Source organism: Dipodomys merriami, unplaced genomic scaffold, assembly GCF_024711535.1.
Source record: "Dipodomys merriami isolate MVZ:Mamm:240054 unplaced genomic scaffold, mDipMer1.0.p SCAF_154, whole genome shotgun sequence".
In the NCBI taxonomy this organism is placed as follows: Eukaryota; Metazoa; Chordata; class Mammalia; order Rodentia; family Heteromyidae; genus Dipodomys; species Dipodomys merriami.
Window position 1 is genome coordinate 2,454,868 of NW_027202871.1, and position 27,209 is coordinate 2,482,076.

Here is a 27,209-nt window from a genome sequence, read left to right on the forward strand (position 1 = left end):
TTCCAACCCACGTTCTGAACTGAGGATTCTCTGTAACTTCCCCCACACCTAAAATGCAGAGCCTGTATTAGTCAAGAGCTGTATTAGTGAGAGCTGTATTAGTCAAGACGTAGAACCAAAAGAATACCTGCATTCAGCATAAGTAATAATCGCAAACGATCAATGGAATAAAGGTAAGTGGGGAGTCTGATCATATGTACATATATGGACACATCAGAATGAAAGCCTTTCGTGTAACTAATTGAGGCTAAAAATGATAGAAAAGAGGCTGGACACTGGTGGCTCACAGCTGTAACTCTAGCTACTCAGGAGGCTGAGATCTGAAGATCATGGCTTATAGCTAGCCCAGGCAGGAAAGTCTGTGAGTCTCTTATCACCGATATCACACACACACACACACACACACACACACACACACATACACACACACACACACACACACACACACACGCCCGTGGCTCAAGAGGTAGAGCTCAGGCCTTGAGCAAAAGAAGCTCAGGGACAATACTTGGGCCTTGAGTTCAAGTCCCAAGACTGGCACAAAAACAAATAAATAACTAAATAAATAAAAGGGAAAGATAAGATGCACAGAGTACAGAAGGGACTTATATTAAGAATTGACTCACACAAGTATGATGGCTACGAAGTTGCAAAGGGTGGAAGTTCCACAGCCCACCTGGGAGCTGGAGAGCCAGGTGAAATTCTGTCTACCATGTAAGACAGCCAGTGGTGTCAAAGGCCAAGGACTTAGGCCTAGGGGCAGGGAGGGGAGGGGCTGGTGAAGTTCGGAGTCTACAGGCCCAGGAACCAGCAGTTGCAATGCTGAGAGACGGAAGACGTGCCACCTGCACCTTCTATGTCACCACGTCCCCATTGCTGAGAACAGCTCAGTTTCCCAGTCTACTGACAACGCAGTGCTAATCTCTTCTGTGAACACTCAGACACGATGTTTTAACCACTATCTGCGTACCTGTTAGCCCAGTCAAGTGGACATAAGCACTTAACTACCACAAAAGCAAAATTATTTGAACATTTTACTCAACAGGAATCTATTTTGTGTTTACTTGTTGAATGAAAATAAATATTTTGGTGACAATGCACATTGCTATGTTTGTGTGTGTGGTAGTGGTGGTAGTGTGTGTGTGTGTGTGTGTGTGTGTGTGTGTGTGTGTGTGTGCGCCAGAACTGAAGCTTGAACTCAGAGCCTTGCATTCTCCCTTAGCCTTTTCACTCAAAGTGGGGCTCTACCTCCTGAGCCACACCTCCAGCTCTGTTTTTTACTAGTTAATTGGAAATAAGAATTTCTGGGCTTTCTAACCTCAGCCTCCAGCTCTCAGCCTCCCAAGCAGCTAGGCTTACAGGTGTGAACTGTTGGCACCAGGCTCAAATTGCTTTTTTGATTTGATTTTTTTTTGATTTGTTATCACCAGGTGAGCTTTCTGTGCAGGAAGATCTTTAGAAATGGAAGTATGTGGCCTGTTCAGTTTAAGCAGTGATTGGAGATTTTTGGGGGGGCAGGGGGGTCCAGTCATGGGGCCTGAACTCTGGGCCGGGCGCTGTCCCTCAGCTCTTCAGCTCAAGGCTAGCGCTCTACCACTTGAGCCACAGCACCACTTCCAGCTTTTTTCTTTTTGCTTATGTGATGCTAAGGAATCGAACCCAGGGCCTCAAGCGTGCAAGGCAAGCGCTCTACCACTGAGCCACCTTCCCAGCCCAATACTTAATTGAGTTTTTTGTTTGTTTGTTTTTTGGTTGGTCATGGTGCTTGAACTCTGAGCCTGATCACTGTCCCTCAGCTCTTCAGCTTAAGGTGAGCGCTCTACCACTTGAGCCACAGCACCACTTCCTGATTGGAGATTTGAAGGAAAGACATTTTTGGCCGAGGTTTACATTGAAGCAATTTTAAAGTATTTAAAATGACCATCTGAATTTCCTGTTTTCCTCCAAAAGATTAGGGAGGGAAGGGGAGAGAACGTGGTTTCTAAGACCCCTGATATAGAGCAGAATTCATTTGTAAGTGACCTGTGTGCCTCTCCCTTCAAAGCTTTCAAATAAGGCTTAGAGTAGAAGCTGTTTTCAAAGTAGCTAACTTGTTTGACATCTTTACCAGGGAATAATTGTTTGACATTCCAGAAATCTGACAGAACATGGGGCTGAAAGAGTGGGAAATAATATGTCGCACAAAAGCTGCAGCCCAGAGCCCCTACCCTCTGGGGACAAGGGCCAGCCAGTGGCCAGCAGATCACTGAAAGCTCGGCTGCATACATGAATCTGTTCTTTAAATGAGGATGGTGTGTGCTTCAAAATGAAAACAGGCTGAACGATTACAGTATAATCCTTTACTTTTCTATTCCTAATAAGGTCCTGACACCCTAACCAATGAGATGCCATGACCTTTCACCTCTGACAACTCCCATCTTAACTGTCCCCAGCTCCTCTTTAGTCACTACAGGAACTCCTCCTCATCAATCCCTAAGAGCTGTGACTTCTGTATTATGGACTAAGTCAGAGAAATGCGATCCTATTACCGCCAGATATTTCACGTTAGGTTACTCAGGTGGTGTCCTGTGTAAACATCCTCCAACATCATCCTGTATGTACCCAAAAGAATCCTGAAGCATTCTTGGAATAGATACCTTTAGTTGCTTTCCCATATTTGTCATAAGCACTAGAAGAGTTTGACCTCTGTTGAATTGTAAATATTGACACTTTAACACAAAAGGAATGCATCTCTCCTTTACATGTAATTATTAGAATAAAATACAGCACTTTAATACCTAACACCACCCATTTTATTTATTTATTATTTTTCTGTGCTCATATTGGGGCTTGAACTGAGGATCCGGGCACTGTTCCTTAGCTCTTTTGCTCAAGGTAGGCACTCTACTGCTTGAGCCACAACTCTACTTCTGGCTATTTGGTGGTTTATTAGATGTAAAAGTCTCACAGACTTTCCTGCCTGGGCTGGCTTCGAATCACAATCCTCAGAGCTCAAACTCCTGAGTAGCTAGGATTACAAGCATGAGCCACTGGCACCCAGCCCATCCATGTTTTTTTTTTTTAATCTTTTTTTTTTTTTTTTGTCAGTCATGGGGCTTGAACTCAAGGCCTGGGAGCTGTCCCTGAACTCTTTTGCATAAGGCTAGCATTCTACCATTTTGAGCCATAGCACCATTTCTGGTTTTCTGGTGGTTAATTGGAGTTCAGAGTCTCACAGACTTTCCTACCCGGCGTGGCTTTGAACCACGATCTTCAGATTTCAGCCTCTGTAGTAGCTAGGATTACAGTCGTGAGCCACCAGTGCCTAGCTCATTTTATTTTATTTTTAATGTCCATAAATTAACTCTTCATTAGTAGAGATATCAACATTGCTTTTTATCCTTCTGTTCCTATTTCTGTTTTACCTCTCCATGACAACTTTATCCTGAAGGCCTGCCATCTTTCACTATAATAAAACCATGTACATAATTGAAAGTTAACTGTTTTGAGTTATTGTGAGCATCAGTCCCTAAAGAATAAGATTTTTTCCAGCTCAGTTAGCTTTAAAACACATTATAGCATTTGTCTAAAAAAGACTAAATATAATAGCAAAGTTAAGAAATAACTATTGAGCATTATAATGGGAACATCTATTAATGAATTGCAAAGGATATTAAGCTTCCCGACTGACAGCTATCTCCTGGCACTGGCAAGTTGAATTCCTTCTGGGGTCAGTGTTGCTGGGGGTTTTCTAAGCTGAAAAACGTGGTTGTAAGAGGGGCTGTGGGCAAGAAGAACTAGAAGATTCTTGAACTAGAAGATTCTTTCTTCACTGACAGCATGTATCCAGGATCCTGAAGAGTAGAAATTGCTTTAGAGAACTTTTTCATTACCTTAAAAAATCACTCCTGGTGGCTGGGAAGTTGGCTTAGTGGTAGAGTGATTGCCTAGTATGCATGAAGCCCTGGGGTCAATTCCTCAGTACCACATAAACAGAAAAGGCCAGAAGTGGTGCTGTGGCTCAAGTGATGGAGCACTAGCCCAGAGCACAGAGAGGCTCAGGGACAGAGCCCAGGCCCTGAGTTCAAGCCCAGGACTGGCAAAAAAAAAAAAAATCACTCCTGGTGACAAACATGATGGCATTAAACATTCCCTCTCTTAGCATTTGAGGACAAAGCATGCTCCACAGAGCAGAGACTTCAAAAGAGTTTGATCTACTCAAACAAGAGAACTCTGTTTACTCAATTAACAAGTTGGAAAACCCCTTATCAGAGAGATAATAGAGAGAGGGGGAAAAAAATCAATGCTGTGCCCCTCAGCCATCTGCAACTGAGTTAAGAATATTCTGAATTGTATGGCCGCCATTGCTCTATGAGTATAGTGCTAATAGCACATAATAGAATGAAGAGTCAGAGAACTGTGGTTCAGGAAATCCTGCCCATCCACTTGGAAATAACGTCCACGGGCTGCCTGGTGCCTGCTGTAACACAGGCCCAGTCACCAAGTCCTTCTAGATTTCACAAGGCCTCAGCCTCCAACATAGCGAAGGTGCTGAAGTGCGGGCAGCGGATGGAACTGGCCCAGCAGGCTGGGCCCCCTCCGAGCCAGCTCATGTTCTTTGCTTCCCTTGCCTGCAGAGAGACGATGCTGATGATGCCCCAATAGAGCTCAGCAAAGTGCAGAGCGTGAAAGCCGTGGCAAAGACACGCAGGGACCGCGCTCTCCCTCGGGCCTTCGAGATCTTCACCGACACCAAAACCTACGTGTTCAAGGCCAAGGACGAGAAGAACGCAGAGGAGTGGCTGCAGTGCATCAACGTGGCGGTGGCGCAGGCCAGGGAGAGGGAGAGCAGAGAAGTGACCACCTACCTGTAGCCAGGGAGAGGGAGAGCAAAGATGTGACCTCCCACCTGTAGCCTGACAGGGTCAGGAAGCCAGAATGCCTGCAACTGACCACCACCGGCCCAACACAGCCAGATTCTAGCAAATTCCATGCCCCCAACCGCTACGCTGGCCACAGGACAGCTCTCTGAGCCGTCTGTGGAAGAGCAGCTGGGACCCCCTCTGTAGTATGTGGGGGCCCAGAAGGGGCGAGTCTGGGGTGAAGGAACTTCTGCAGACGCACCACGAGAACCAGGAGATGGGCTCTGACGAAAAGCAGTCCATCAAAGTGTTAAAAGGGGTGGGGGTGGGGGGGAGGAAAAAAGCTAGGCCCTGGTGGTTCACGCTTGTAATCCTAGCTATTCAAGAGGCTGAGATCTGAGGATCACAGTTCAAAGCCAGCCAAGACAGGAAAGTCTGTGAGACTCTTGTCTCTAATTAAACATCAAAAGGCCAGATGTGGAGCTGTAGCTCAAGTGGTAGAACACTGACCTTGGGCAAAAAGATTCAAGGACAAGCCGGGTGCCAATGTCATATGCCTATAATCCTAGCTACTCAGGAGGCTGAGATCTGAGAATAACAGTTCAAAGCCACCCTGGGCAGGGAAAGTCCATGAGATTCTTATCTCCAATAAACCACTCAGAAAACCAGAAGTGGCGCTGTGGCTGAAGTGGTAGAGTGTTAGCCTTGAGCTGAAGAGCTGAGGGACAGTGCCCAGGCCCAGAGTTCAAGCTCCAGGACCAACACACAGATAAGTAAATAAATAAGAACCTACCAGGAAATATCAAAACATTACATTGAATAATACCATTTAACTCACTTATAAACATAGAATTACATCCATCTTCTTTTTACAAATAATGCTAATATGTGGTCAAATTGTTCTCAAATTAAGACACTTATGTATTTAAGTGGCTGTCGTTTAGAGTTGCTTATTTAACTGCCCAGGTAGCCACTATAAAATAAATAGAGCATAGAAAGCCATTTTTTTCCCTCTTCCCTGAGCTTGAAGAGTGAGTTAATGGTGTGTGCGTTTCTTCTTTTGATTCAACCTTGTAGTGTCTTCACGTTGCCAGCATTTATGGTTTTGCCATTGCTCATTTATATAAACTTATTAAGGTGCTGCATCTAGGACTGTAAGACAGATTCTAGTGACCCAAACCTGGTATCGGGTCTAACCCTGGGGGCAACAGTGGCCCCTAAGATTGTTTGCTTGTTTTAATTTTATTTTTGTCATGGGGCTTGAACCCAGGGCCTGGGCCCTGTCCCTGAGCTCTTTTGCTCAAGGCTAGCACTCTACTACTTTGAGCCACAGCGCCACTTCCCATTTTCTGGTAGTGAGTTGGAGATACGAGTCTCACAGACTTTCTACATAGGGTTGACTTTGAACCTGGATCCTCAGATCTCAGCCTCCCTAGTAGCTAGGATTACAGCTGTGAGCCAAAAGCTTAAGCTTGTTTTTTAACCTAGGTGATATTACAAAGGAGACAAGATCATCCCTCCCATGATCATAGTGACAAATGTGAAAAGATTCTTTTGGATGAAGTTAAGACCCTGATCAGTTAGCTTAGAATTAACCGTAGAGATGTGGTGGAAAGGCCTGACCTAATCAGGTAAGTTCCTTAGAAGAGAGTGAATGAGCCAAGGCCTTTCCTCTGGCCTGGACTGAGCTCGGCACACCAGTGTTGCCATGTGACCTGGAAGCCGGCTGTGAACCTGTAGGAGAGCCCTTGCCCACAGCACCCAGGTGAGCCTTAAGGAGTGCACAGCCCAGCTCACAAAAGTGCTGAGCAAGTAAACATGTGCTGTTCTAAAATGCTAATTTTGGGCAGTTTTAGCAAGTATTTCAGCATAATAGGACAAAGTAGAGAAAATAGAAGAAGAAAGGGAAAGAGAAACATTTCCCTCCCCGTGTGGAAATGGGAGGTAAAGTCTTCCTCTGGAGCCAGGGTTCAGCTGCTGCCTTCCTACCTTCTCCAGAGGCTCAGAATTAGAGGAACGTAATTCAAAGTCAGCCTGGGCAGAAAAAAATCCACAAAGTTCCATCTCCAAAATGACCAGCAAAAAGCCAGGCTGGAGATATGGCCCAAGTGGTAGAGCATCAGCTGAACAAGGTGAGTTAAGCTAACACCCTGAGTTCAAGCTCCATGGTAGCAAAGAAATTTTTTCTTTTTAAAAAATAATTTTTAATATCAGTAATTAATATTTTAATGGAAAACCTTACCTGACTGGACAGAGGATAATTATTTCCTTGACATTTACTTACTATCCAGTTTAGTATAGAATCCCTGAGGAAGATTACAAACAGCCGACACCCTGACTCCCCCGCTTACTGACTGGGAGAAGGACTATAAGAGAGGTCATGTTTGAGAAACACACTTAAATCAATTGTAACTTAGGGGGTGTAAGTCTACTATGAGTCACGGATGTCAGCACACAATGGAAATAGAGTTCTAGAGGGCAAAATTGGAATACATAGGTAGCTGCTAAATGTCTGCAGCTAGATGAAATCACCTAAAAAGAATAAGAAACAAGCCAGGCACCAATGGCTTGCACCTGTAATCCTAGCTAGTTAGGAAGCTGAGATCTGAGGATCATGGTTCCAAGACACCCCAGGGAAGTCTGTGAGACTCTTCTCTCCAGTTAGCCACCTAAAAACCAAAGTGGTGCTGTGGCTTCAAGTAGTAGAGCACTAGCCTTGAGCAAAAATGCTCAAGAAAAGCACATAGGCTCTGAGTTCAAGCCCATGACCACCAACAACAACCACAAAAAAAAAAAAAAAAAAAGAATAAGAAACACAAGGATTCATGGGACCTCTTAGTACAGCCGCATTTAAGCAAAGGCAGGCTGAATGGGCTGGGTAGTGCTCATCTGTATCCCAGGAAACATGACACAAAAACCAAATTACACAGGATTTGGGGTAGGTGGGGGGAGGGGAGTCAATGATTTGAAATTATGAAGAGTAATAACTCAAGACAAAGCTTGACTTTCACAATTAAGACGCAAGTTAAATTTCAGAATATTGAAGAATTCATGAGAGGCGAGGAACTAAAGCCATAATTGGACTGGCTTTTCAAAAAAAAAAAAAGCCTGACTGAGATGAAAAAGGTAGCATGAGAATATGTTTTCTTGTTTGCTTTTTAGCATGTCTTAAGGGAAGTGAGAAAGAGGTAAAAGTAAAGCTAGGAAGGGAGCAACACAGAGAAAGAGAAAAATAACTTTGTTCCTGACTGGGGATATAGTGGTTGAGTGCCTGCCTGGCATCTGTAAGGCCCTGAGTTCAAACCTTAGTTCCACCAAAAGAGAGAGAGAGAGAGAGAGAGCACAGAGGAGTCTGTCCCCCCCCCCCCCCCAGCCACCCCGGCTCTGCGATCTCTCCCGCCTGCCATGGTGGTAAAGCCAGCCCAGGGCCTGGCTCTGGGACCTCTAGAACTGAGCTGTTTAAACTCCTCTCATTCACAAAGGTAGCCAGCCTCCACTTTTTCACTCTAGTATGGGAGAGACTTACACAAGCAGTGGAGAGCCGTGACATCATCAAATAGTCGCAGAGGCTCGGGTGGCATTGCATCTGTTATTAAGTTTAAGAGCCAACAATGAGCTCAAGCCTTCTACGAGAGCACAGTACACAAGAGCATGTTGTTAAAAAATAAAAATTGGTTAATTGTTTGGCCCAAGAAAAGAAAAACTCTACCAGCTCAATCTGAGGGGGAAAGAATTTACTTTTATCATTTATTACAAAATCTTTGTGATTTAGTTCATCGAATGCCTATAATGACATCACGGTTCTCCGTGCCTCTGGACATGACCTAAGGAGAAACAAATATAAGTATACTTAATGCCCTTGGTGGCTTTACTCCCTGATCCATTCCAAACGCAAGTTGATTTTCCTGGGCTCAGGAGTTTCAGGGTCCAGCTTCCAGTGGGAGTTTCAAAGGCCCCAGCTTCCAGTGGGAGTCTCAAGAGCCTCAGCTTCCACTGGGCTTTCCTGGCCCTTCCACCCAGTGCCATGGGCTCACCACAGACTGACTGGCCCTTCCCCGGGAGCGGCCATTCTTGAGGCTGACCTGAAACCAAACCACTTGTGCAAACACACTGATGCCTTAAAAAATGTTGGCTTGAATAAAATCTTAATCGTGAAAAGAAATTCACACGGCCTTCAGGTGTATTTCATTTTGATTCTTTTTCCCCAAATAACCTTGGAAGCATAGACGTGTAGGTGTAAAGATCTTCACTGGCTGTTTTTTAAGAACCTTGAATTTGGTAAATAATAATAGCTGGGTGCCAGTGGCTCACCTGTAATCCTAGCTACTCAGTAGTCTAAGATCTGAGGATGGCAGTTCAAAGCCAAGCCAGGCAGGAAAGTCCATGAGACTTATCTCCAGTGAATCACCAAAAAACCAAAAGTGGTGCTGTGGCTCAAAGTGGTAGAGTGCTAGCCTTTAGCAAAATAGTTCAGGGACTGTACCCAGGGCCTGAGTTCAAGCCCCAGGACCACCAACAACAACAACTAATAACAACAACAACAAGAACAATGCTCAATGCTTTCCTTCCTTCCTTCCTTCCTTCCTTCCTTTTTTTTGGTCAGTCATGAGTTCAAGACCCATCGCCAACAACAACAACAACAAAAGACCCTCAGAATCATTGGTACAAGACGAGGCACGTGTGCTCCTGTAAAGCCTGCCGTTAGAGACAGGACTGGGAGAGAAGCTCAGCACAACCCCAGTCCAAAAGTCAGTCTAAAAAAAGTCAATAGGCTTACCACCTGACCCAGAAATCTCCCAAAAATTTGGAGGTCAGTATTTCACAGTCAAATATTTGGGAGCCGGGCACTGGTGGCTCACACCTGTAATCCTAGCTACTTAGGAGGCTGAGATCTGAGGATTGAGGTTCAAAGCCAGCCGGGCAGGAGAGACCGTGAGACTCCTATCTCCAATAAACCACCAGAAAACTGGAAGTGGCGCTGTAGCTCAAGTGGTAGAGCGCTCGCCTTGAGCTGAAGAGCTGAGGGACAGTGCCCAGGCCCAGAGTTCAAGCCCCACGACCAACAAAAAAATAAAAAAATATTTGGGATAAAAGTTCACATGTGTACATGTCCCCATGCTCACGACAGTCAAGGCATGGAGTCAACCCAAATGTCCATTGATTGACCTAAGAAAGAAAACATGTTCACACACAGTGCAAAATTCAGCCTCTTGTGGAGGGATGTTCTTGTTTGGAACACCACCGTGTGGTGCAGCTGGGGAACATAAAATAGATCTGGGCAGGGGAGGAGGAATGCACACACATGCACACACACACACACACACACACACACACACACACACACACACACACACACACACACACACAAGGAAGCAACTGAACTCAGAGCTGATGTTAGAAAAGTGGCCATCAGAGGCTGAGGAAGGAACCAAATGGGAAGATTGTCACCAAAGTGAGCAAAGCCTCCATTAGTTGAAAGAAAGAAGTTGGTGACTGAGCGTTTGGCTCTGTTTTGATTGGCTTGGACACCCACGCACAATGTGGAGAACACCATTAGTAATGATGTGCTGAACATTCAGAATCACTCCGGGAGCAAACCTCGGGCATTCTCATCACAAATATGAGTGATGGTCACGTTAATTCACTTGATTTAATCATTCCATCTTGTGTTCATAAATCATCATCACTGGGTATCCCATAAATATATACAAGTATAATTTATCAATTTGTAACTTAAAAAAAAGAATGAAGGGCCCAGGGACAAAGCAATAGGGGGACAAAGGAATAGAGAGACTCAGAGAAGAAAAAGTTGAGGAGAATCCCAAGACTTAGCAAGTGGGCACCGGGTTGCTGCCAGCAGAGTTACAGAGAAATCTGGGAGAAACAGAAGCATACTGGGGGAGGGAGCAGTGTGTCCATTGCGAAGATTAATAGGCATAAGGCAAGAAGAAAGCAAGAACAGAGAATTAATTCTTGACCAGGAGTTGCAAAATCCACTCCCAATATTTATAACCAACATGATCATATCCAAAGCTAAAACATTTTTATTTGAAAAAATAAGGCTTTTGAGAGATGAGAGATTGCTTTGAATTCAAAGGTCCAACGCTCATCTGTGCCACAGTCCCAGGTTGTACTATAGATAGTGGAGCTGGAAAACGCTCAGGTGATGTGTATCCATTTTGCCTCCACCCAGCCCAGCCACTGTCACTTTCTCAAGACCAGAGGGAAAGGCATTGGTTGGAGGAAAAAAGATAATTGATGAGAGAAAGAGGTGGGGGGAGGGAGGGAGGGAGAGCCAGACACTGGTAGCACACACACGTAATCCTAGCAATCTGAGGATTGCAGTTCAAAGCCAGCCCAGGCAGTAGTCTAAGAGACTCTCATCTTCAATAAACTACTCAGAAAAATCCAGAAGTGGCTCTGTGGCTCGAGCGGTAGAGTGCTAGCCTTGTACAAAAGAAGCTCAGGGACAGCGCCCAGGCCCTGAGTGCAAGCCCCAGGACCAGCACAGAAAAAGAGCAAGAAAATGAGCAAATGAACACAAAGCAAAACATCACACTGTACCCTATGAGTATGCACAAACACAACGAGAAGCTGCTCTGAATCCCTGAGAAAGGAGCTCCGTAATCGGGTCTCTGGTGCTGGAGCCAGGGCTCCAGAAGAAGCCCTCATTGGTGTTTAGAAGAATCTGAGCACAGAACCAACACTGCCTCCCCGCTGAGGTGCAACACAGAGAGACCGGATATCAGCCTCAGCCTAGACATGACCATGACAGGCTGCTGCCATGGGCAGTGAGCCTCAGCACAGCACCCTGAGACCCAGCACCCAGTACCTCAGCACAGCATCCTGAGACCCAGCACTCAGCACCTCAGCACAGCGTCCTGAGACCAGCACCCAGCACTTCAGCACAGCATCCTGAGACCAGCACCCCAGCACTTCAGCACAGCCCCCTGAGACCCAGCACCCAGCACCTCAGAGTAGAAAAGGGAGGCAGTCAGAGTCATGGGCATGCCCTTGGAAAGAGGTCAAATGAGCCAAGATGGAACCCGGGGCAGGGGCATAAATCATGACAATAATAATACCACCTTCTAGGTGCCAGCCGCTCTCTCCTTCCAGGCATTAGATGAGTCCCTATCTGGCTTTGTTCCAGACAGCTGTGGTCAATGGGACACAGACATGCCCTGACTGTCCCCGATGGACACCAAGGCCCAGAGCTGTCCCTGGATGGACTCTGAGGCCCAGAGCTGTCCCCAGATGGACACCAAGGCCCAGAGCTGTGCCCGGATGGACACCAAGACCCTGACTGTCCCCAATGGACACCAAGGCCCTGAGCTGGCCTGAGCTCAGCGACAGGTTTGCTCGCTTGAGCTTCATGCTGTGACCTCTGTGCTTGTTAAGCATCCTGGACCCAGACTAACACTGACTGGGTGAATTCCCAACTAGGGGCTTTGATGACTGTCATTGTTCTCTAATAAGAGTTTGCAGAGGTCAGACAGAGAGGCCAGTCACCTGGCACCTGAGGGGGGAAAAGCAGAAGGAAGGTGGTCGAAGACAATGAAGAATGCGAGAACCAGGAACCCTGTGAACTCAGCTGACCTAGAGCGGCAGAGCCGAGGACTCTGAGAGAGCTGTCCATCACAGCATTGCCACTGCCCAGGTGTGGCCGGCAAAGATAAAAACAGAACATAACCAAAACAAAAAAAAAAAATACTTGTTGGCCGATGTGCCCATGGCTCACCTGTAATCCTAGATACTCTGGTGGCTGAGATCTGAAGATCAAGGTTCAAAACCAGACAGGGCAGGAAAGTGTGTGAGCCTCTTATCTCCAATTAGCTACCAAAAAGACTGGATGTGGAGTTAAAGCCTCTACATTCAAGTGATGCCTCAAGCACTAAGCTAAGGGACAGTGCCCAGGCCCTGAGTTCAAGCTTCAGTTCTTGAAACACACACACACACACACACACACACACACACACACACACACACACACACACACACACACACACACACACACACACACACACACACACACACACACACACACACACACACACCACTTGTAAGTTCAGGACAATGAGAAGAGGAAGTCACATTCAGGGAAATTCTCATATTTCCTGGAGTCCCAAACATCACCAGCCCTGGGAATTCCTGCCCCCGCCCACACAGTGAACACATTCAAAGAGGTCAAAACAAAGGGACAGTTTCTCAAGATGAAATGACAAGGATAAACCTCATACCTTTTGAGACAATAATGACAAGGGTGGTGGCAGTTTGAGATGGCATAAAGAGGAAGTGCTCCCTATGGGCTTCTCCAGGGGACTTGGTGCAAGGCAAGGGTCTGGTGGAGCCAGTGGCGCCCATCAGGAAGCCCGCTGGGACAACTATAACTTCCGGGTTGGTTGGTTGGTTCAAGATGGACACAAGTAACTTCATTTTGATTACCATGCTGTCAACTATGGAGTTCAGAAAAAGGTGTTTTGGAGGAGGGCTAGGCCTGCTAAAATTGGGGGCACTAAGTTTGAGGTACCGAGGGTGCTCCCCTGTGTGTGGCTGATATCTGGGGATGCGTTTGGAAGCGTGCGCATGATAGACTGCTGCAGCTCAGAGGTAAAGCAAGATGAGGATGAGCCAGACCTCGGGCAAAACCACCCAGGAAGGGAAAAGGCCTCTCTCTCAGCCCCACCTGCTTTCCTGTTGTTCCCGGTACTCTGAAGGATGATTCCGGTTTTTATACAAAAACACAGAGCACTTTCTAAAAAGCGGTGTCATCTTCGTGACCCCGAGGACCCAGAAATATAGAGCAGACAATCATCTCCACTCAAAGTCAAGGGCAATGAAACACAAGTTTCTCAGGCCTTCATCTAAAGGCCATTCAACAGCCAGAAACTTCCAAAAAAATAAACTTGCTTGAGGACAAATTGGGGTTGACACATGTAATTGGATTTATGTGAATTTTTGTCAACCCCATGTGTTAGCCAAGGAAGCCTCCTCCCTCAGCCTCCTCCCTCACAGCTTAACCAGGCCTATGTCATAAAGGCAGCAAATAATCAGCCCCTTTGGGATAGCCAGCACTTCTCACTTCCTCTCACCTGGTGAGATGGGGTCTTGCCAGTCTGCGTAAGGGCAATAAACCTTTCCTTTGTTATTCCTACCTCGATGTCCTAGTGGTTTTCTGGAGTGTTTTGTTTTTTTCACTTACAGCATAGTGAGCTTGTTCTAAGATCATGTTTCTTAAATCTTGTCGAAGCCAAGGACATTCCAAAAGGCTAGATTCACTGAAAGCAACCATTTCCACACATTCATTGTTTTGAACAGTTACTAGATATTGAAGCATGTTAATTAATCCTAATTAATCCTTGAAATTGGATTGAAATTACAATGACAGACCATTAGACATGCCCCAAGTTGATGAGAACCACAGGAACAACCTTAGAAACCGTATCCAAAGTAGGAAGTCTGAAGTGTGTGACCTGTAAGGTTATAGGCGAGGAAAGAACACGCAAGAGGAGGTGTAAAGGTGAATAAAAGAAAAATTTATTGGGGGCTTAGAAGGTGGCTCAGTGGTAGAGCGCTTGCCTTGTATGCATAAGGCTCTGGGTTCGATTCCTCAGCACCGCATAAGCAAAAAGAGACAAGCCGCAAGTGGCGCTGTGGCTCAAGTGGTAGAGCGCTAGCCTTGAGCTGAAGAGCTGAGGGACAGCGCCCAGGTCCAGCGTTCAGGCCCCACGACCGGACCCAAAAAAAATTTATTGGGGTACACTCCTAGGTGAACTCCCTGGTCAGAGTCAGAAGGGGTCTCAGACCGTAGGGATCAGAGGGTTAGCAAACCATTTAGTCAGTAGGGACTTGCAGCAGATAACAAGTGTGAGTGGTTTCAGGCAGGTGCCGCCAGGACATAGGGATCAGAGGGGGCAGACCGTTTAGTCAGAAAGGACTTGCAGGTGACAAGTATGAGTGGTTTCAGGCAGGTGTCACCAGGACATGTTCAGAAGGGGTCTCAGACCGTAGGGATCAGACGGTTAGCAAACCGTTTAGTCAGTAGGGACTTGCATCAGGTGACAAGTGTGAGTGGTTTCAGGCAGGTGCCGCCAGGACAGGATCAGAAGGTTCTTGGACCGTAGGGATCAGAGGGGGCAGACCGTTTAGTCAGAAAGGACTTGCAGGTGACGAGTGTAAGTGGTTTCAGGCAGGTGCTGCCAGGACAGGTTCAGAAGGGTCTTGGACCGTAGGGATCAGAGGGGCCTCAGACAGTTTAGACAGCAAGGGCTTACAGCAGGTGACAAGTGTGAGTGGCTTCAGGCCGGTGCCGCCTGGACAGGATCAGAAGGGTCTAGGACCGTAGGGATCAGAGGGGGTCTCGGACCATTTAGTCAGCAGGGACTTGCAGCAGGTGTCAAGTGTGAGTGGCCTCAGGCCGGTGCCGCCAGGACAGCTGTTGTGTTTGGCGGCTGACACGAATGTGGGTAGTAGCAGCCTAGGGAAGCCAGTTCACAGGCAAGTTCAGCTTGTCTTGAAGGCTGGAGCAGCGTGGTAATCGTTTCTTCCACTTGAGCTGCAGGAAGAAAGGAAACGCAGGAACTGAATTGCACCGGACAACACTTGATAGGTCACCATCCCTTCCTTCTGAAATTCTATCCCCTTTACACACCCTCCTTCTCCCCCTCCCTCCTTTTAATATCCCCACCCCACTCCCAGACAAGAGGACCACCCCACTCCCAGACAGAGGACCACATGCCAGGGGTGATGAGCCACAAGGATTGCCTCCACCTACGGCCAAAACCCAGAGCCCAGAGCCCAGCGCACGCAGCGTCCACCCACCTTGTTTCCTCCTACTGCTGCTGCCGCTGCCGGCAGCAGCAGCATAGCTTCTCCAGACAGCTTAACACGTTCTTTCTGAGCCGCTTCCAAAGGGGTCGTCTCCCATTCACTGCAGGAGCAGGGGGAGGAGAGTCATTGACCTCCGTCTGTGCCTCCGTCTGTGCCTCGGTCTTCGCCTCCGTCTGTGCCTCGGTCTTCGCCTCCGCCTGTGCCTCGGTCTTCGCCTCCGCCTGTGCCTCGGTCTTCGCCTCCGCCTGTGCCTCGGTCTTCGCCTCCGCCTGTGCCTCGGTCTTCGCCTCCGCCTGTGCCTCGGTCTTCGCCTCCGTCTGTGCCTCGGTCTTCGCCTCCGTCTTCGCCTCTGTGTAGAGATTCCCCACAATGGTCGTTTCTGCCGGTGGTGGTTCTGAGGGCAGCTGGATGACCACCTCTACGTCCTCAGGGGCCTTGGCGTCGGCTGCTTCTGGACCCGGGGTGGCGGAGCTGATGTCCTTCTCCCGCTTCTCCCGCTGCTTGGCCTGGGTCCACGTGTTGTATAGGATGTTGGGGAGGGACTCGTCTCTGCTGACCGCCGGCGTCTCAGGGGTTGGGCAGGTGGGGAGGGTGGTAGTTGCTCCTGCTGCTGCTGCAGCGGGAGAGAGGGACTTTCTGTCCACCATTACCCTCCCCGTGCCGGTCATGCAGGGGCTGCAGAGGAGGCAGGGAAGGCATATGGAGGCACTTCTTTTTCTGCGGCCGTCCTCCTCCTCCTCGTCCGGCTGGTCGACTGGCACAGGGCGCCGGTGGCGCGCCGGAGCGCTGGCCCTCTTGATGTGCAGGGGCAGGGCTCCCGGGAATGCAGGGGAGGGGCAGGGTGGACGCAAGGGGAGCAGGCGCTTCATCAGGCGGGTGAGATTACGGCCCTTGTCCTGCTGGCCCTGCAGAATGCGGTAGGTTCCCATCGCTGCGTTGAACTTCCTATCTGACAGGGCTTCCCGCACATCTGCCGGGTCAAAGCCCAAATATACGGCCATGACATACAAGATGGTAGGATCCGGCTTGTTCGGCGTCCTCGCTTTGAGGGATGGGGAGGTGGACACCATCGGTCTGAGCCAGGGGTGTCGTATTATCTGCTTCACCGAGGGCCTCTTCTTGGGATCCTCCGTCAAAAGATAAGCTAACATTCCGCAGAGTTCCGAGGAAAAAGATTTTCGGAGTTCAAATCTGCCGCGCAGGACCTGCTTCCTGAGCACAATCCAGGACCTGCCGGTGTATGGCACGTTGCCCATGACCATATAGTATAATACCACCCCCAAACCCCAGACATCCACCTTGGGGCCCTGGTAGTGCTGCTGCTTGAATATTTCAGGGGCCCAATAGGCCATGGTCCCGCACTCTCCCTCCAGCTCCTGCCCAGGCTGGACCCTCACACTGAAGCCAAAGTCACCCAACTTTGCTGTGCCCTTGCTGTCTAATATGATGTTGTCTGGTTTGATGTCCCGATGTGCGATCCCGTTGTCATGGCAGTACTTGATTGCTCTCAAGACCTGCCTGAACACCTGTCTGGCCTCGTCTTCCCTCATCCTCTGTACCTTCTTCAAGAGGTCTGTCAAGTCTCCTCCATCCAAATATTCCATCACCAGGTAAATACGTTCCTCTGACTCCACCACCTCGAAAAGCCTAACGATGTTTGGATGGTCCACCGTCTTCAGAATGTCCAATTCGTTGGCAAAAAAGGGGATATCCCTCTTATCGAGGACTTTTACAGCCACCAGAGAATCAGTGGGCAAGTGCCTGGCCAACTTGACCGGGGCAAAGCCTCCCTCACCAATGGTCCTTAGCAGCTGATAGTGAGCCTTCAAGAGCTCATTCTTCACGGAGATGGCCTCCAGGCTCTGCCAAGATTTTGCCTCTCTACGCTTACTAGCCATCCTAACACAGCACCCTAGTGATACTGTCTTGGGACAAGATCAATGAAACCAAATACAGTCAAATATAACAATGAACAATGAAGCAAAATAGAATGAGCTATAACTATAATGAACACTAAACTGTAAATATATAATAATGATAAAATGTAACTATCTAATGACTAATAAAATGATCTACTATGTAAATATAAAAGGAATAAATGGATAACACTAATGAACAAGATGCCTAAATGCTAATGTAAAATGAGAAAAAGAAAAGAAAAAAAGAAAAATTTGAAGAAAAAAATAAACTAAAATAAAAAACTAACTAAAAAAACAAACTAAAATAATAACAGTAAAAGAAATAAAAAATGAAAATTAAAGGAAATGAAATATAAAGAAAATAATTACAACTAAAACAACAAACAGGAAAATAAAAAAGGCAAAATAAAAAACCCAAAGTCCGAAAGCCAAAGCCAAATCACAATTCCAAAATCACAAACCAGAAAAATCGAAGCCAAATCAGTACACAAAATCCACAAACGCAATAAATCTCCTCACAGCCCACCAACTAAACTCCGCCCTCCAAACTACCTACAAGAGTCTACCAGTCACCGCCCAATATATATAGAGCCACTGTAATTGTTACCTCACATCAATGGCCGCTGAGATGACAGAGCTGCCAAGGGCCCCGCCCATACAGGCATCGCCCCCTGCGCTCCTCCCAGTTCCTGGCCTTCAGGACACTTCTTAGATGAGTTTCCCTGGACTGGTCTTGCACTCAGGGCCTGGGCTTCTACACTCAAAGCACATGTGCTTGCAGTTGGGCACAGCCCGAATTCTATCTTTCCCGTGGTTCGTGGGAGATTATGGACTCAGGAATTTCCAGTAAAGGTTGCCTTTGAATTATGCCTTGGAATTTATGCAAGAAACCAGTGAGTTATTTACAAAAATCATTCAGTCCAAGCACCCACACACAGTGAGACCAAAGGAGGACACCCTTAGGAGAGGAACGCAAAGGCACAATGCCTATGTGCATCTGGTCACATAAAATTATATTTACCAAAGTGAACTCTAAGAAATAGATAGGCATGGGCTGGGAAGGTGGCTCAGTGGTAGAGCGCTTGCCTTGCAGGCCTGAGGCCCTGAGTTCGATTCCTCAGCACCACATAAGCAAAAACAAAAAAGCCGGAAGTGGCGCTGTGGCTCAAGTGGTAGAGCGCTAGCCTTGAGCTGAAGAGCTGAGGGACAGCGCCCAGGCCCAGAGTTCAGGCCCCACGACTGGACCCAAAAAAAAAAAAAAAAGAAATAGATAGGCATAAGAGGTTTTCTCTTTGTTGCTGTTTGTTTTCTTTTTCTTCATTTTTTTTTATTTTTATTTTTTTTTATTTTTTTTTACTAGCTCAAGGCTAGTGCTCTACCACTGCACCACTTCCAATTTTCTGAGTGGTTTACTGGAGATTACAGTCTCATAGACCTAGCCCCAGGCGCCCATGGCTCAGGCCTGTAATCCTAGCTACTCAGGAAGCAGAGAATCAAGGATCACGATTCCAAGCCAGCCGGGGCAGGAAATCCATGAGACTCATCTCAAATAAACCACTAGAAAACAGGAAGTGGCGCTGTGGCTCAAGTGGTAGAGCGCTTGCCTTGAGCTGAAGAGCTGAGAGATAACACCCAGGCCCAGAGTTCAAGCCCCACGACAGACCAAAAAAAAAAAAAAAAAGTCTCATGGACCTTCCTGATCCTCAGATCTCAGCCTCCTGAGTAGCTAGGATTACAGGCCTGAGCCACTGGCACCCGGCTTTCTTTCCTTTTTGTCTCGTTTGTATACTTACCTGTCTTTGGGAGAGTAAGAGGGGGGCACAGAGATGGAGGGACAAAGGGTGAACAGATGCAGCAGTGGTAATCTCTAGACACTATTGAAAATGAACTAGACAGCTTGGTGGGAGAGAAAAACTGGGAGAGAGTGAAGGAAGGGGTGACACTGTCCAAAAAGAAATGTGCTCATTACCTGACTTACATAACTGTAAACCCTCTGTACATCACCTTCACAATCACATAAAAGTTACATTAGGACTTAGCTCACAACATAAATATGAGATACAAATAAATGTCTTTAATAAATTTTTTTACAAGCCTTTAGAAGTGTAAAGGAGGCTGAGATCTGAGAATCAAAGTTTGAAGCCAGCCCAGACAAGAAAGTCTTTGAGGCCCTTATCTCCAGTACATTACTCAGAAAAAGCCAGAGGTAGCACTGTGGCTCGAGCAGTACAGTGCTAGACTTGAGCACAAAGAGGCTCAGGGAGAGTGTCCAGGCCCTGAGTTCAAGCCTCAGGATTGGCACAAATACATATACATCTTTTGCTACCTAAAAAAATATATGTTATGTGTAATTATGCAAGATTATAACATATAAAATATAAATTATATATAATTATATAAAGTATTATATGTGATTATATCTATCTAGATGTATTCAGAATAAATGTTTTTCTGAATAGTGTGTTTTAGAGTAAGAATTCAAACCAGGCACTGGAAATCATCTGAGCAGATGAATATGTAGCTGTTCCTTAAAATAAGCTAGTAAGGATGTGGCGACATAACTTAGAATAATTCTAATTGCTTGTCATTATAAATCCACTTTTAAAAGATAGCCCTTACATTTTCACAAACTTGGGTGTTCTTTTCTGTCTCTCTTTTTTTTTATTGTAAAGGTGCTATACCGAGGGGTTACAATTACATAAGTCAGGCAATGACTGAAAGGATCCATTGAAAGGATAGGATCTGTCACAGCCAGCTCAGGGGACCACTCAGAGGCAGGCAGGCACAGGAGAAAGATTATTACAAGGTTTACTAGAGGAGTCACATTTGTCCAGAGAGAGAGGGCATGGTGGCCTCTGGTGGCTAACTGGGTCAGAAGTGAGGTGGATGGGAGCTCAGGTGGGTCTGGGCAGAGAGAGGGAGGTGCCAGCAGGTCTGGGTGGAGCTGAGGACCAAAGGTGGTCATAATGCTTACAATGGCTTTTTGAACAGTGCCACCTTCTTCCTTGTTTCCCCCCCAGTTGTATAGTTCATTTCCAACACAATGTCTCTTTCTTATGAGATAGTTTCTCTCTGGTCCTCATCTGCCGTCCTTCTCCATCCAGAGTTGACTGCTTCCCTTGGACTTGAGATCCTAACATTTCTAGGTTCCTAAAGTAGTCATAATAATAATTGTCAAGTCCACTACCCCTTCCTACAGCCCTTCCTTCTCTAAACGGAAATAAACAGAACCAGTCAGACTGGCCCTGAGACTACCTTTCTGTCCTTTGAGTCACCTAACATTTCTTGACCATCTACCCCAACCCTCCGAACAGGCTGAGCTGCAGTGAAGTCCACGGTCAGGTGCCCGGCCCCCCACTCCACTCCCCGCAACTACTTCCGGGTCATCCAATGGACTTTGCTCAAGCAACAAGCATTCCTCTTGTATGTGCAGGATCAGACCATATTATTATTATTTTTTTTTTTTTGTCGGTCATGGGGCTTGAACTCTGGGCCTGAGCGCTGTCCCTCAGCTCTTCAGCTCAAGGCAAGCGCTCTACCACTTGAGCTACAGTGCCACTTCCGGTTTTCTGGTGATTTATTGGAGATAGGAGTTTCACGGTCTCTCCTGCCCGGGCTGGCTTTGAACTGCAATCCTCAGATCTCAGCCTCCTGAGTAGCTAGGATTACAGGCGTGAGCCACCAGCGCCCGGCTGGATCAGACCATATTGACCAGTCTGTCAGCAATGGCAGGCTCTCGTGAACTGGTTGAGGTAAAATGGGGGTCCTTTGAGTTTCTGCAGTGGTGAAGGGCAGGATGTCGCCCCACTGACAGGTCACCATCCGTGGCTGTGTAACCTGAGGGAAAACCGGAAACTTCTTCCCCTCTCATTTTGCTCCTCTGTAGACTCAGCTAACTCTTCCTCTTGGGGAAGCAAACGAGCTGCACACAGTAAGTTTACAATTCTTCAGGTAGTTAGAGCACATCAGAAACTCCCTACCCCATCCCACCTGTCTCATCTCTCTCCCTGCCTCCCTAGCTAAGCGGAGGCTTCAGGCAGTTGTGCGTTTCTGTCCACAGCCTCCCCTCAGATTCGTTTTTCCACCTACTGCTTCCACACTGACCACCACACTAGCACTAGAACACAAGCCAAAAAAGAGCTCATCATCTCTACCTCTGCTCATGCTCCCTTCAACCTCCCTCCAACCCCCCCCCCCCGGACGTCTGCCTGAATCGCCCTCCCTCTCCCCTTCTCACCCCTCACACACTAGCATCCTGCTTTCTAACCTCTCTGATGGCACCCTTTCCCTTCAGTTGCCAGCACTTCTAGCCCAGGCCCTTTCCTTCTCACAACCAGATATGTCAGCAGCCTCTCAGACATAATGTCTGTCCCTTTCCTCCTCTGCCAGCACCAGATTCATCCTCCTTCCATGGCTCATGACAAAAATATAGCATTCTTTTTTCTTTCTTTCTTCCTTTCTTTCTTTCTTTTTTTGGTGCCAGTCTTGGGGCTTGACCTTGGGATCTGGGCCCTGTCCCTGAGCTTTGTGCATAGGCCAGTGCTCTACCACTTGAGCCACAGTGCTAATTCCAGTTTTGGGGTAGTTAATTGAGATGAGTCTCCAATTTCCCTGGCCAAGCACGATCCTCACATCTCAGACTCCTGAGTAGCTAGGATTACAGGTGTACACCATCAGTACCCAGCAAATGTGGCATTCTCATAGAGTGAAGAACTGGGAACAAATATACTGATTACCACAGTAGAATAAGAATTCTTGCCAGGGATAGTAGACATGCCTATAATCTCAGCCAGAGAAGCTCCAGTTCAAGGCCATCCCAGATTTCACAACAAGTTCAAGACCAGCCTGAGTCACATAGTAAGATCTCATCTACAAACACACACAGGCACACACACACATGCATGCATGCATACACAAAGATTGGGATGTATTTCAGTGGAAGAGCACTTGGCTAGCACATGTAAGGCAACAGGCTTAAGCTCAGAATTAAAGGAAGAAAGAAGAGGGAAGGAAGGAAGGAAGGAAGGAAGGAAGGAACGAAGGAACGAAGGAAGGAAGGAACGAAGGAACGAAGGAAGGAAGGAAGGAAGGGAGGGAAGGTAGGGAGGGGGAGAAGGAAGGAAAAGGAGGGAGGTAAGAAGGAATGAACAATGAAGGGAAGGAGGAAGATAAAAGAAAGCTTCTTAGATAAATGATTTGCCTTTCAAATGCTTGAAAGTTTGTTATTATACATAATACGAATTATCTGAAACCTTAGGAAGTCTCTGTTATGTTCAAAAGAATCATTGACCTGAACCCTTCATCCATCCTTTCCCTAATCTCTTAAATTGGTAATCGACTGTAGACTATTTGTTGCTGGATCAGACACAAGCTGGCCCTTAGGAAGACAGGCGTTCCTTCCCACCTGACTCAGTTTGGCAGTGTTCCATGGTTAGGACTCTAAACTCAATGCATTTGAGGCAGCTGGTTTGATTCTACAAGCTTTTTTCATTCCAATACAGCTTCAAAATTAGGTCTGTTAGGAAATAGCCAAGCAGGGCAAGGAAGATGTCAGGAAGTCCAAGACTTATCTTGGGTGATGCAAATGACTGACTTAAAAACACTGGCATACGCCAGACGCCAGTGGCTCATGCCTGCCACCCTAGCTACTCAGTAGGTTGAGATCTGAGGATTGTGGTTCAAAGCCAGCCTGAGCAGAAAAGTCCGTGAGACTCTTATCTCCAATTAGCCACCTGAAAAAATGGCACTGTGGCTCTAGTGGTAGAGAGCTAGCCTTGAGCTGAATTGCTCAGGGACAGTGTCAGGCCCAGAGTTTAGGCCCCATGACCACTACCAACAACAACAAAAATTGGTATAGTCAGATGCCTGTGGCTCACGCCTACAATCCCAACTACTCAGGAGGCTGAGATTTAAGGACTATGGTTCGAAGCCAGTCAAAGAAGAAAAGTCCATTAGACTCTTCATCTCCAATTAACTAGCAACAAAGCTGGAAATGGAGTTATGGTTCAAATGGTAGAGCAAAAACAGCTCAGAGACAGTGTCTAGGCCCTGAGTTCAAGTCCCAGGACTAGTGTGTGTGTGTGTGTGTGTGTGCACGCACACACACACACACACACACACACACAAATCCCTGGCATGGCATAGTATCTTCCAGAACCTACCAGGTTGCTCTCAGACACAGTTCTGTCAGGAGAACCTAAAGATTTAAATAAAAAGACCAATAAAAAAAACACACCAAGGTTTTCTTTGAAGTCTCAAAGTTGTATGCTTCTGAAAGCAAGAGGCTTGCTCTTGCCTGTGGGCAAAGCATTCTTCCTATGGCCTCCTGACTTCACTGCTTTTCTGCCTTCTCAGAGCTCCAGTGGGGGTCTCGTGCAGTGATCAGCCATCGCTCTTCTTGACTGTTTCCGGAGACCTGGCTCTTTCATCTTGGTTCGCTTTCTTTTTTTCTCTCGCAGAGTAAGTTTATTTGATTAAAAGAAAGCTGCAGAAGAAAGCAGTAGGACTTGCATTCAGAGAGGCCCCAGTGTGGGGTCCCAGTTTGATTCTTTCCGTGCTCTTCCATATTGTTGGGTCCTTGCAGCTAGATCCAGGCCTATTTGGTTGTTCTTAGATACACAGGCATGTTCACTTAGAGCAGGGGTAAAATACACTTGGAAAGTCCTGCTCCTTCCCTGTGCCCATTGTTTCCATCCCCTGTCCCTGTCCTTTTCAATGAGAAATCATATCTTCCAGATTGTGTAAACTCTGCGGAAAAGCATACAACTTGTTTAGACTAACTCCTCACACCCTATCTTTAAAGCACCTAGTGAAAACACCCCACTGTCTGTCTGAACCGAGGAGGCAATTCCCCAACCCCCAAACCTGGCCTGCATGGGACCCCACAGCCCTTCTTCACCCACTGGGTGGGTTCCAAGACTGCAGAGCAGCACAAACTCCCACCGCTCAGGCAAAGGAGCCTGGGTCTTGGGTCCTGCTATTCAGATAACTTGGATCTTTTTTTTTTTCCCAGTTGTGGGGCCTGAACTAGGGCCTGGGCTCTGTTCCTGAGCTCTTCAGCTCAAGGCTAGCACTCTGCCACTGTAGCCACAGCGCCACTTCTGGCTGTGTATGTGGTACTGAGGAATCGAACCCAGGGCCTCATGCATGCAAGGCAAGCACTCTTATCACTGAGCCACCTTCCCAACCCCATAACTTGGATCTTATGCCATGATATTTCTCAAGAAAATTACTTGGCCCCTTGGGTTTTTTGGTTTTTGGTTTTTTGCTTGTTTTGGGTTTTTTTGTCAGTCGTGGGGGCTGAGCCCAGGGCCTGGGCACTGTCCCTCAGCTCTTCAGCTCAAGGCTAGTGCTCTATCACTTAAACCACAGCACCACTTCCAGTTTTCTGAGTGGTTTATTAGAGATAAGAGTCTCAGGGAACGTCCTGCCGGTCTGGCTTTGAACTGCAATCCTCAGATCTCAGCCTCCTAAGTAGCTAGGATTACAGGCGTGAGCCACAGTGCACAGCTAAACTGACATAATCCAGCTTGCTATTGAGATATAAAAATTCTCAGACAAGGCACTGGATATTTTGACTTTGTTGATTAATTTGAAATGGTGGCCATATTAAGAATATGCATAAATAAAATTGTTATTTAGCTTTCCAAGATACCCAGCTCCCAAATATTAAGAAAATATTTAATGTAATGAATATTAATTTTTTAATCTAAGTAGAAATGATGGTGTCTTCTCCGTTATCTCCCTCAGGGCATAATTTATTGAAGGTAGATATATTATACTCAATTAACTTCTAGTATAATATTCTGTTTTATTACCTCCACAGCTATTCAATTAGTAATAATTAAATATTTTTTCAGATTCAATCATTGATCATTTGGTGGTAATTACCACAACAGGACTCAAAACAGAGTCAAATAATTGTTTGGCTTCATCTGGGTAAAATTACCAGCATGTACAAATGACATTCCGTGAAGAGCGAGACAAGGGTCTGTGCCTTTGGGCAAAAAGCGCATGCAGTAATTGCATAGAGAAATGCTGACCTTTATTTCAAACTATAATAACTTTGCAACCAGCCTACTCTCTTCACCAACGATTGCGAATTCCCAATATTTTCCCATCCTTATGGGCATATTAAAAATTGCATATTAATAGAGACTTCCTTCCTGGCCTCAAATAAGAATATAAACAAGGAATCTAAGTCTAATTATCCCACATTATATTAGTCCCCAAGTAGTAGATAAATATAACGTTTAAAAACATACTTCATATTTTAGTCTTCTCCAAACACCCAGAGAAAGCCCCATTTCTCATTAGCATGGAAAGCAAAGACATCATAGACATAGTTACTTCTTTCTAATTTTAGAATTGAAAAGGACCTTCCTCTCCTTTTCCACTTCCTCCAAGCAATGCCATCTTAGAGCAGTTGACCTGGCAGATTAGGGAAGCATCTACGCCCGTGGGAGCCAGTACCCCCAAGGCATGATGGTATCAGGGCTCACATAAAGGCAAGACAGTTACCACCAGGAGAGGCCTCTCCACAGCAGGGGACAGGGCCGGAGCTGGTAAACCATCAGGAGTTCAAACAGGGGAGGGGGACAGGTGCCCACTTCTGTCATCCCAGCTGTGAATTCTGGTCAGATTCTAGATTCCACGCAGAGCCCCCAGGCTGGGTTTTGGTGATGCCAGCCCTGAAGGAGTTCATCCAGAACACACTGGCACAGGATTCTGAATGTTCACAAGCCAGCAACAGGCACAAGTGAGCTGTATTTCCTAGAACCACCAATAATGAGGTAGAGAGGAAAATAAGAATCCCTAAGCTCCCACTCATTCAAAGAAATTGTTTAAATGTTCCAGGAAACTGTTAAAGATTGGTTTGGGGTTTATTTTATTTAAAAATGCTTAAAAACAGAGGGGTTACAGTTACATAAGTCAGGCAAAGAAAACATTTCCTGCCAGGTGCCAGTGGCTCACGCCTGTAATCCTAGCTACTCAGGAGGCTGAGATCTGAGGATCACGGTTCAAAGCCAGCCCAAGCAGGAAAGTCCGTGAGACTCTTATCTCCAATAAACCACTCAAAAACTGGAAGTGGCACTGTGGCTCAAGCGGTAGAGTGCTCACCTTGAGCTGAAGAGCTGAGGGACAGCACCCAAGCCCAGAGTTCAAGCCCCATGACCAACAGGAAAAAAAAAAAATTTCCTTTTGGACAATGCCACTTTTTTTTTTTTTCAAAATGTCACAAATTGTCCCACAAAGCACAGAATAAAATGAGTCTAGGGGCTGGGAAGTTGGCTCAGTGGTAGAGCACTTGCCTTGCATGCCTGAGGCCCTGGGTTCGATTCCTCAGCACCACATAAGCAAAAAGAAAAAAGCCGGAAGTGGCGCTGTGGCTCAAGTGGTAGAGCACTGGCCTTGAGCTGAAGAGCTGAGGGACAGTGCTCAGGCCCAGAGTTCAGGCCCCACAACCGGACCAAAAAAAAAAAAAAAGAAATGAGTCTAAAATCCCTCCAACAATTAGAAGTCAGGGCCAAACGTGGAGGTGAACGCCTGTAATATCACCGCCCAGTACACTAAGGTAGGAGGATTTCCAGTCTCAGAGCAGCTTAGGGTTTATAATGAAACC

General features: G+C 46.7%; 2 protein-coding genes across 8 annotated transcripts in view; one reads left to right on the plus strand and one right to left on the minus strand.

Annotated features, from left to right (window-relative positions):
* The window catches only part of Veph1 (ventricular zone expressed PH domain containing 1), a 144,236-nt gene extending 119,785 nt beyond the window's left edge, over positions 1-24,451 (plus strand). For 3 of the 7 annotated variants that reach the window (XM_070022872.1, XM_070022871.1, XM_070022873.1), the window contains exon 14: positions 4,617-9,432. In XM_070022872.1, the coding sequence (XP_069878973.1) occupies positions 4,617-4,853 (237 nt within the window). In that variant the 3' untranslated portion in view covers positions 4,854-9,432. The other 4 variants (XM_070022874.1, XM_070022875.1, XM_070022877.1 and 1 more) reach the window with 4 other exon arrangements.
* Positions 14,354-18,127, minus strand: LOC138827351 (sperm motility kinase 4A-like). The gene is made up of 2 exons (XM_070022881.1): positions 15,660-18,127; positions 14,354-15,393 (listed from the first exon to the last, which is right to left on the minus strand). The coding sequence occupies exon 1, from the start codon at positions 17,564-17,566 to the stop codon at positions 15,671-15,673; it is 1,896 nt and encodes a 631-aa protein (XP_069878982.1). The 5' UTR covers positions 17,567-18,127; the 3' UTR covers positions 14,354-15,393; positions 15,660-15,670.
* Positions 24,452-27,209: the final 2,758 nt, after the last annotated feature.

Coding starts and splice junctions, on each gene's coding strand:
- LOC138827351 (XM_070022881.1), bottom strand. CDS start 17,566: ATGGCTAGTAAGCGTAGAGAGGCAAAATCTTGGCAGAGCCTGGAGGCC.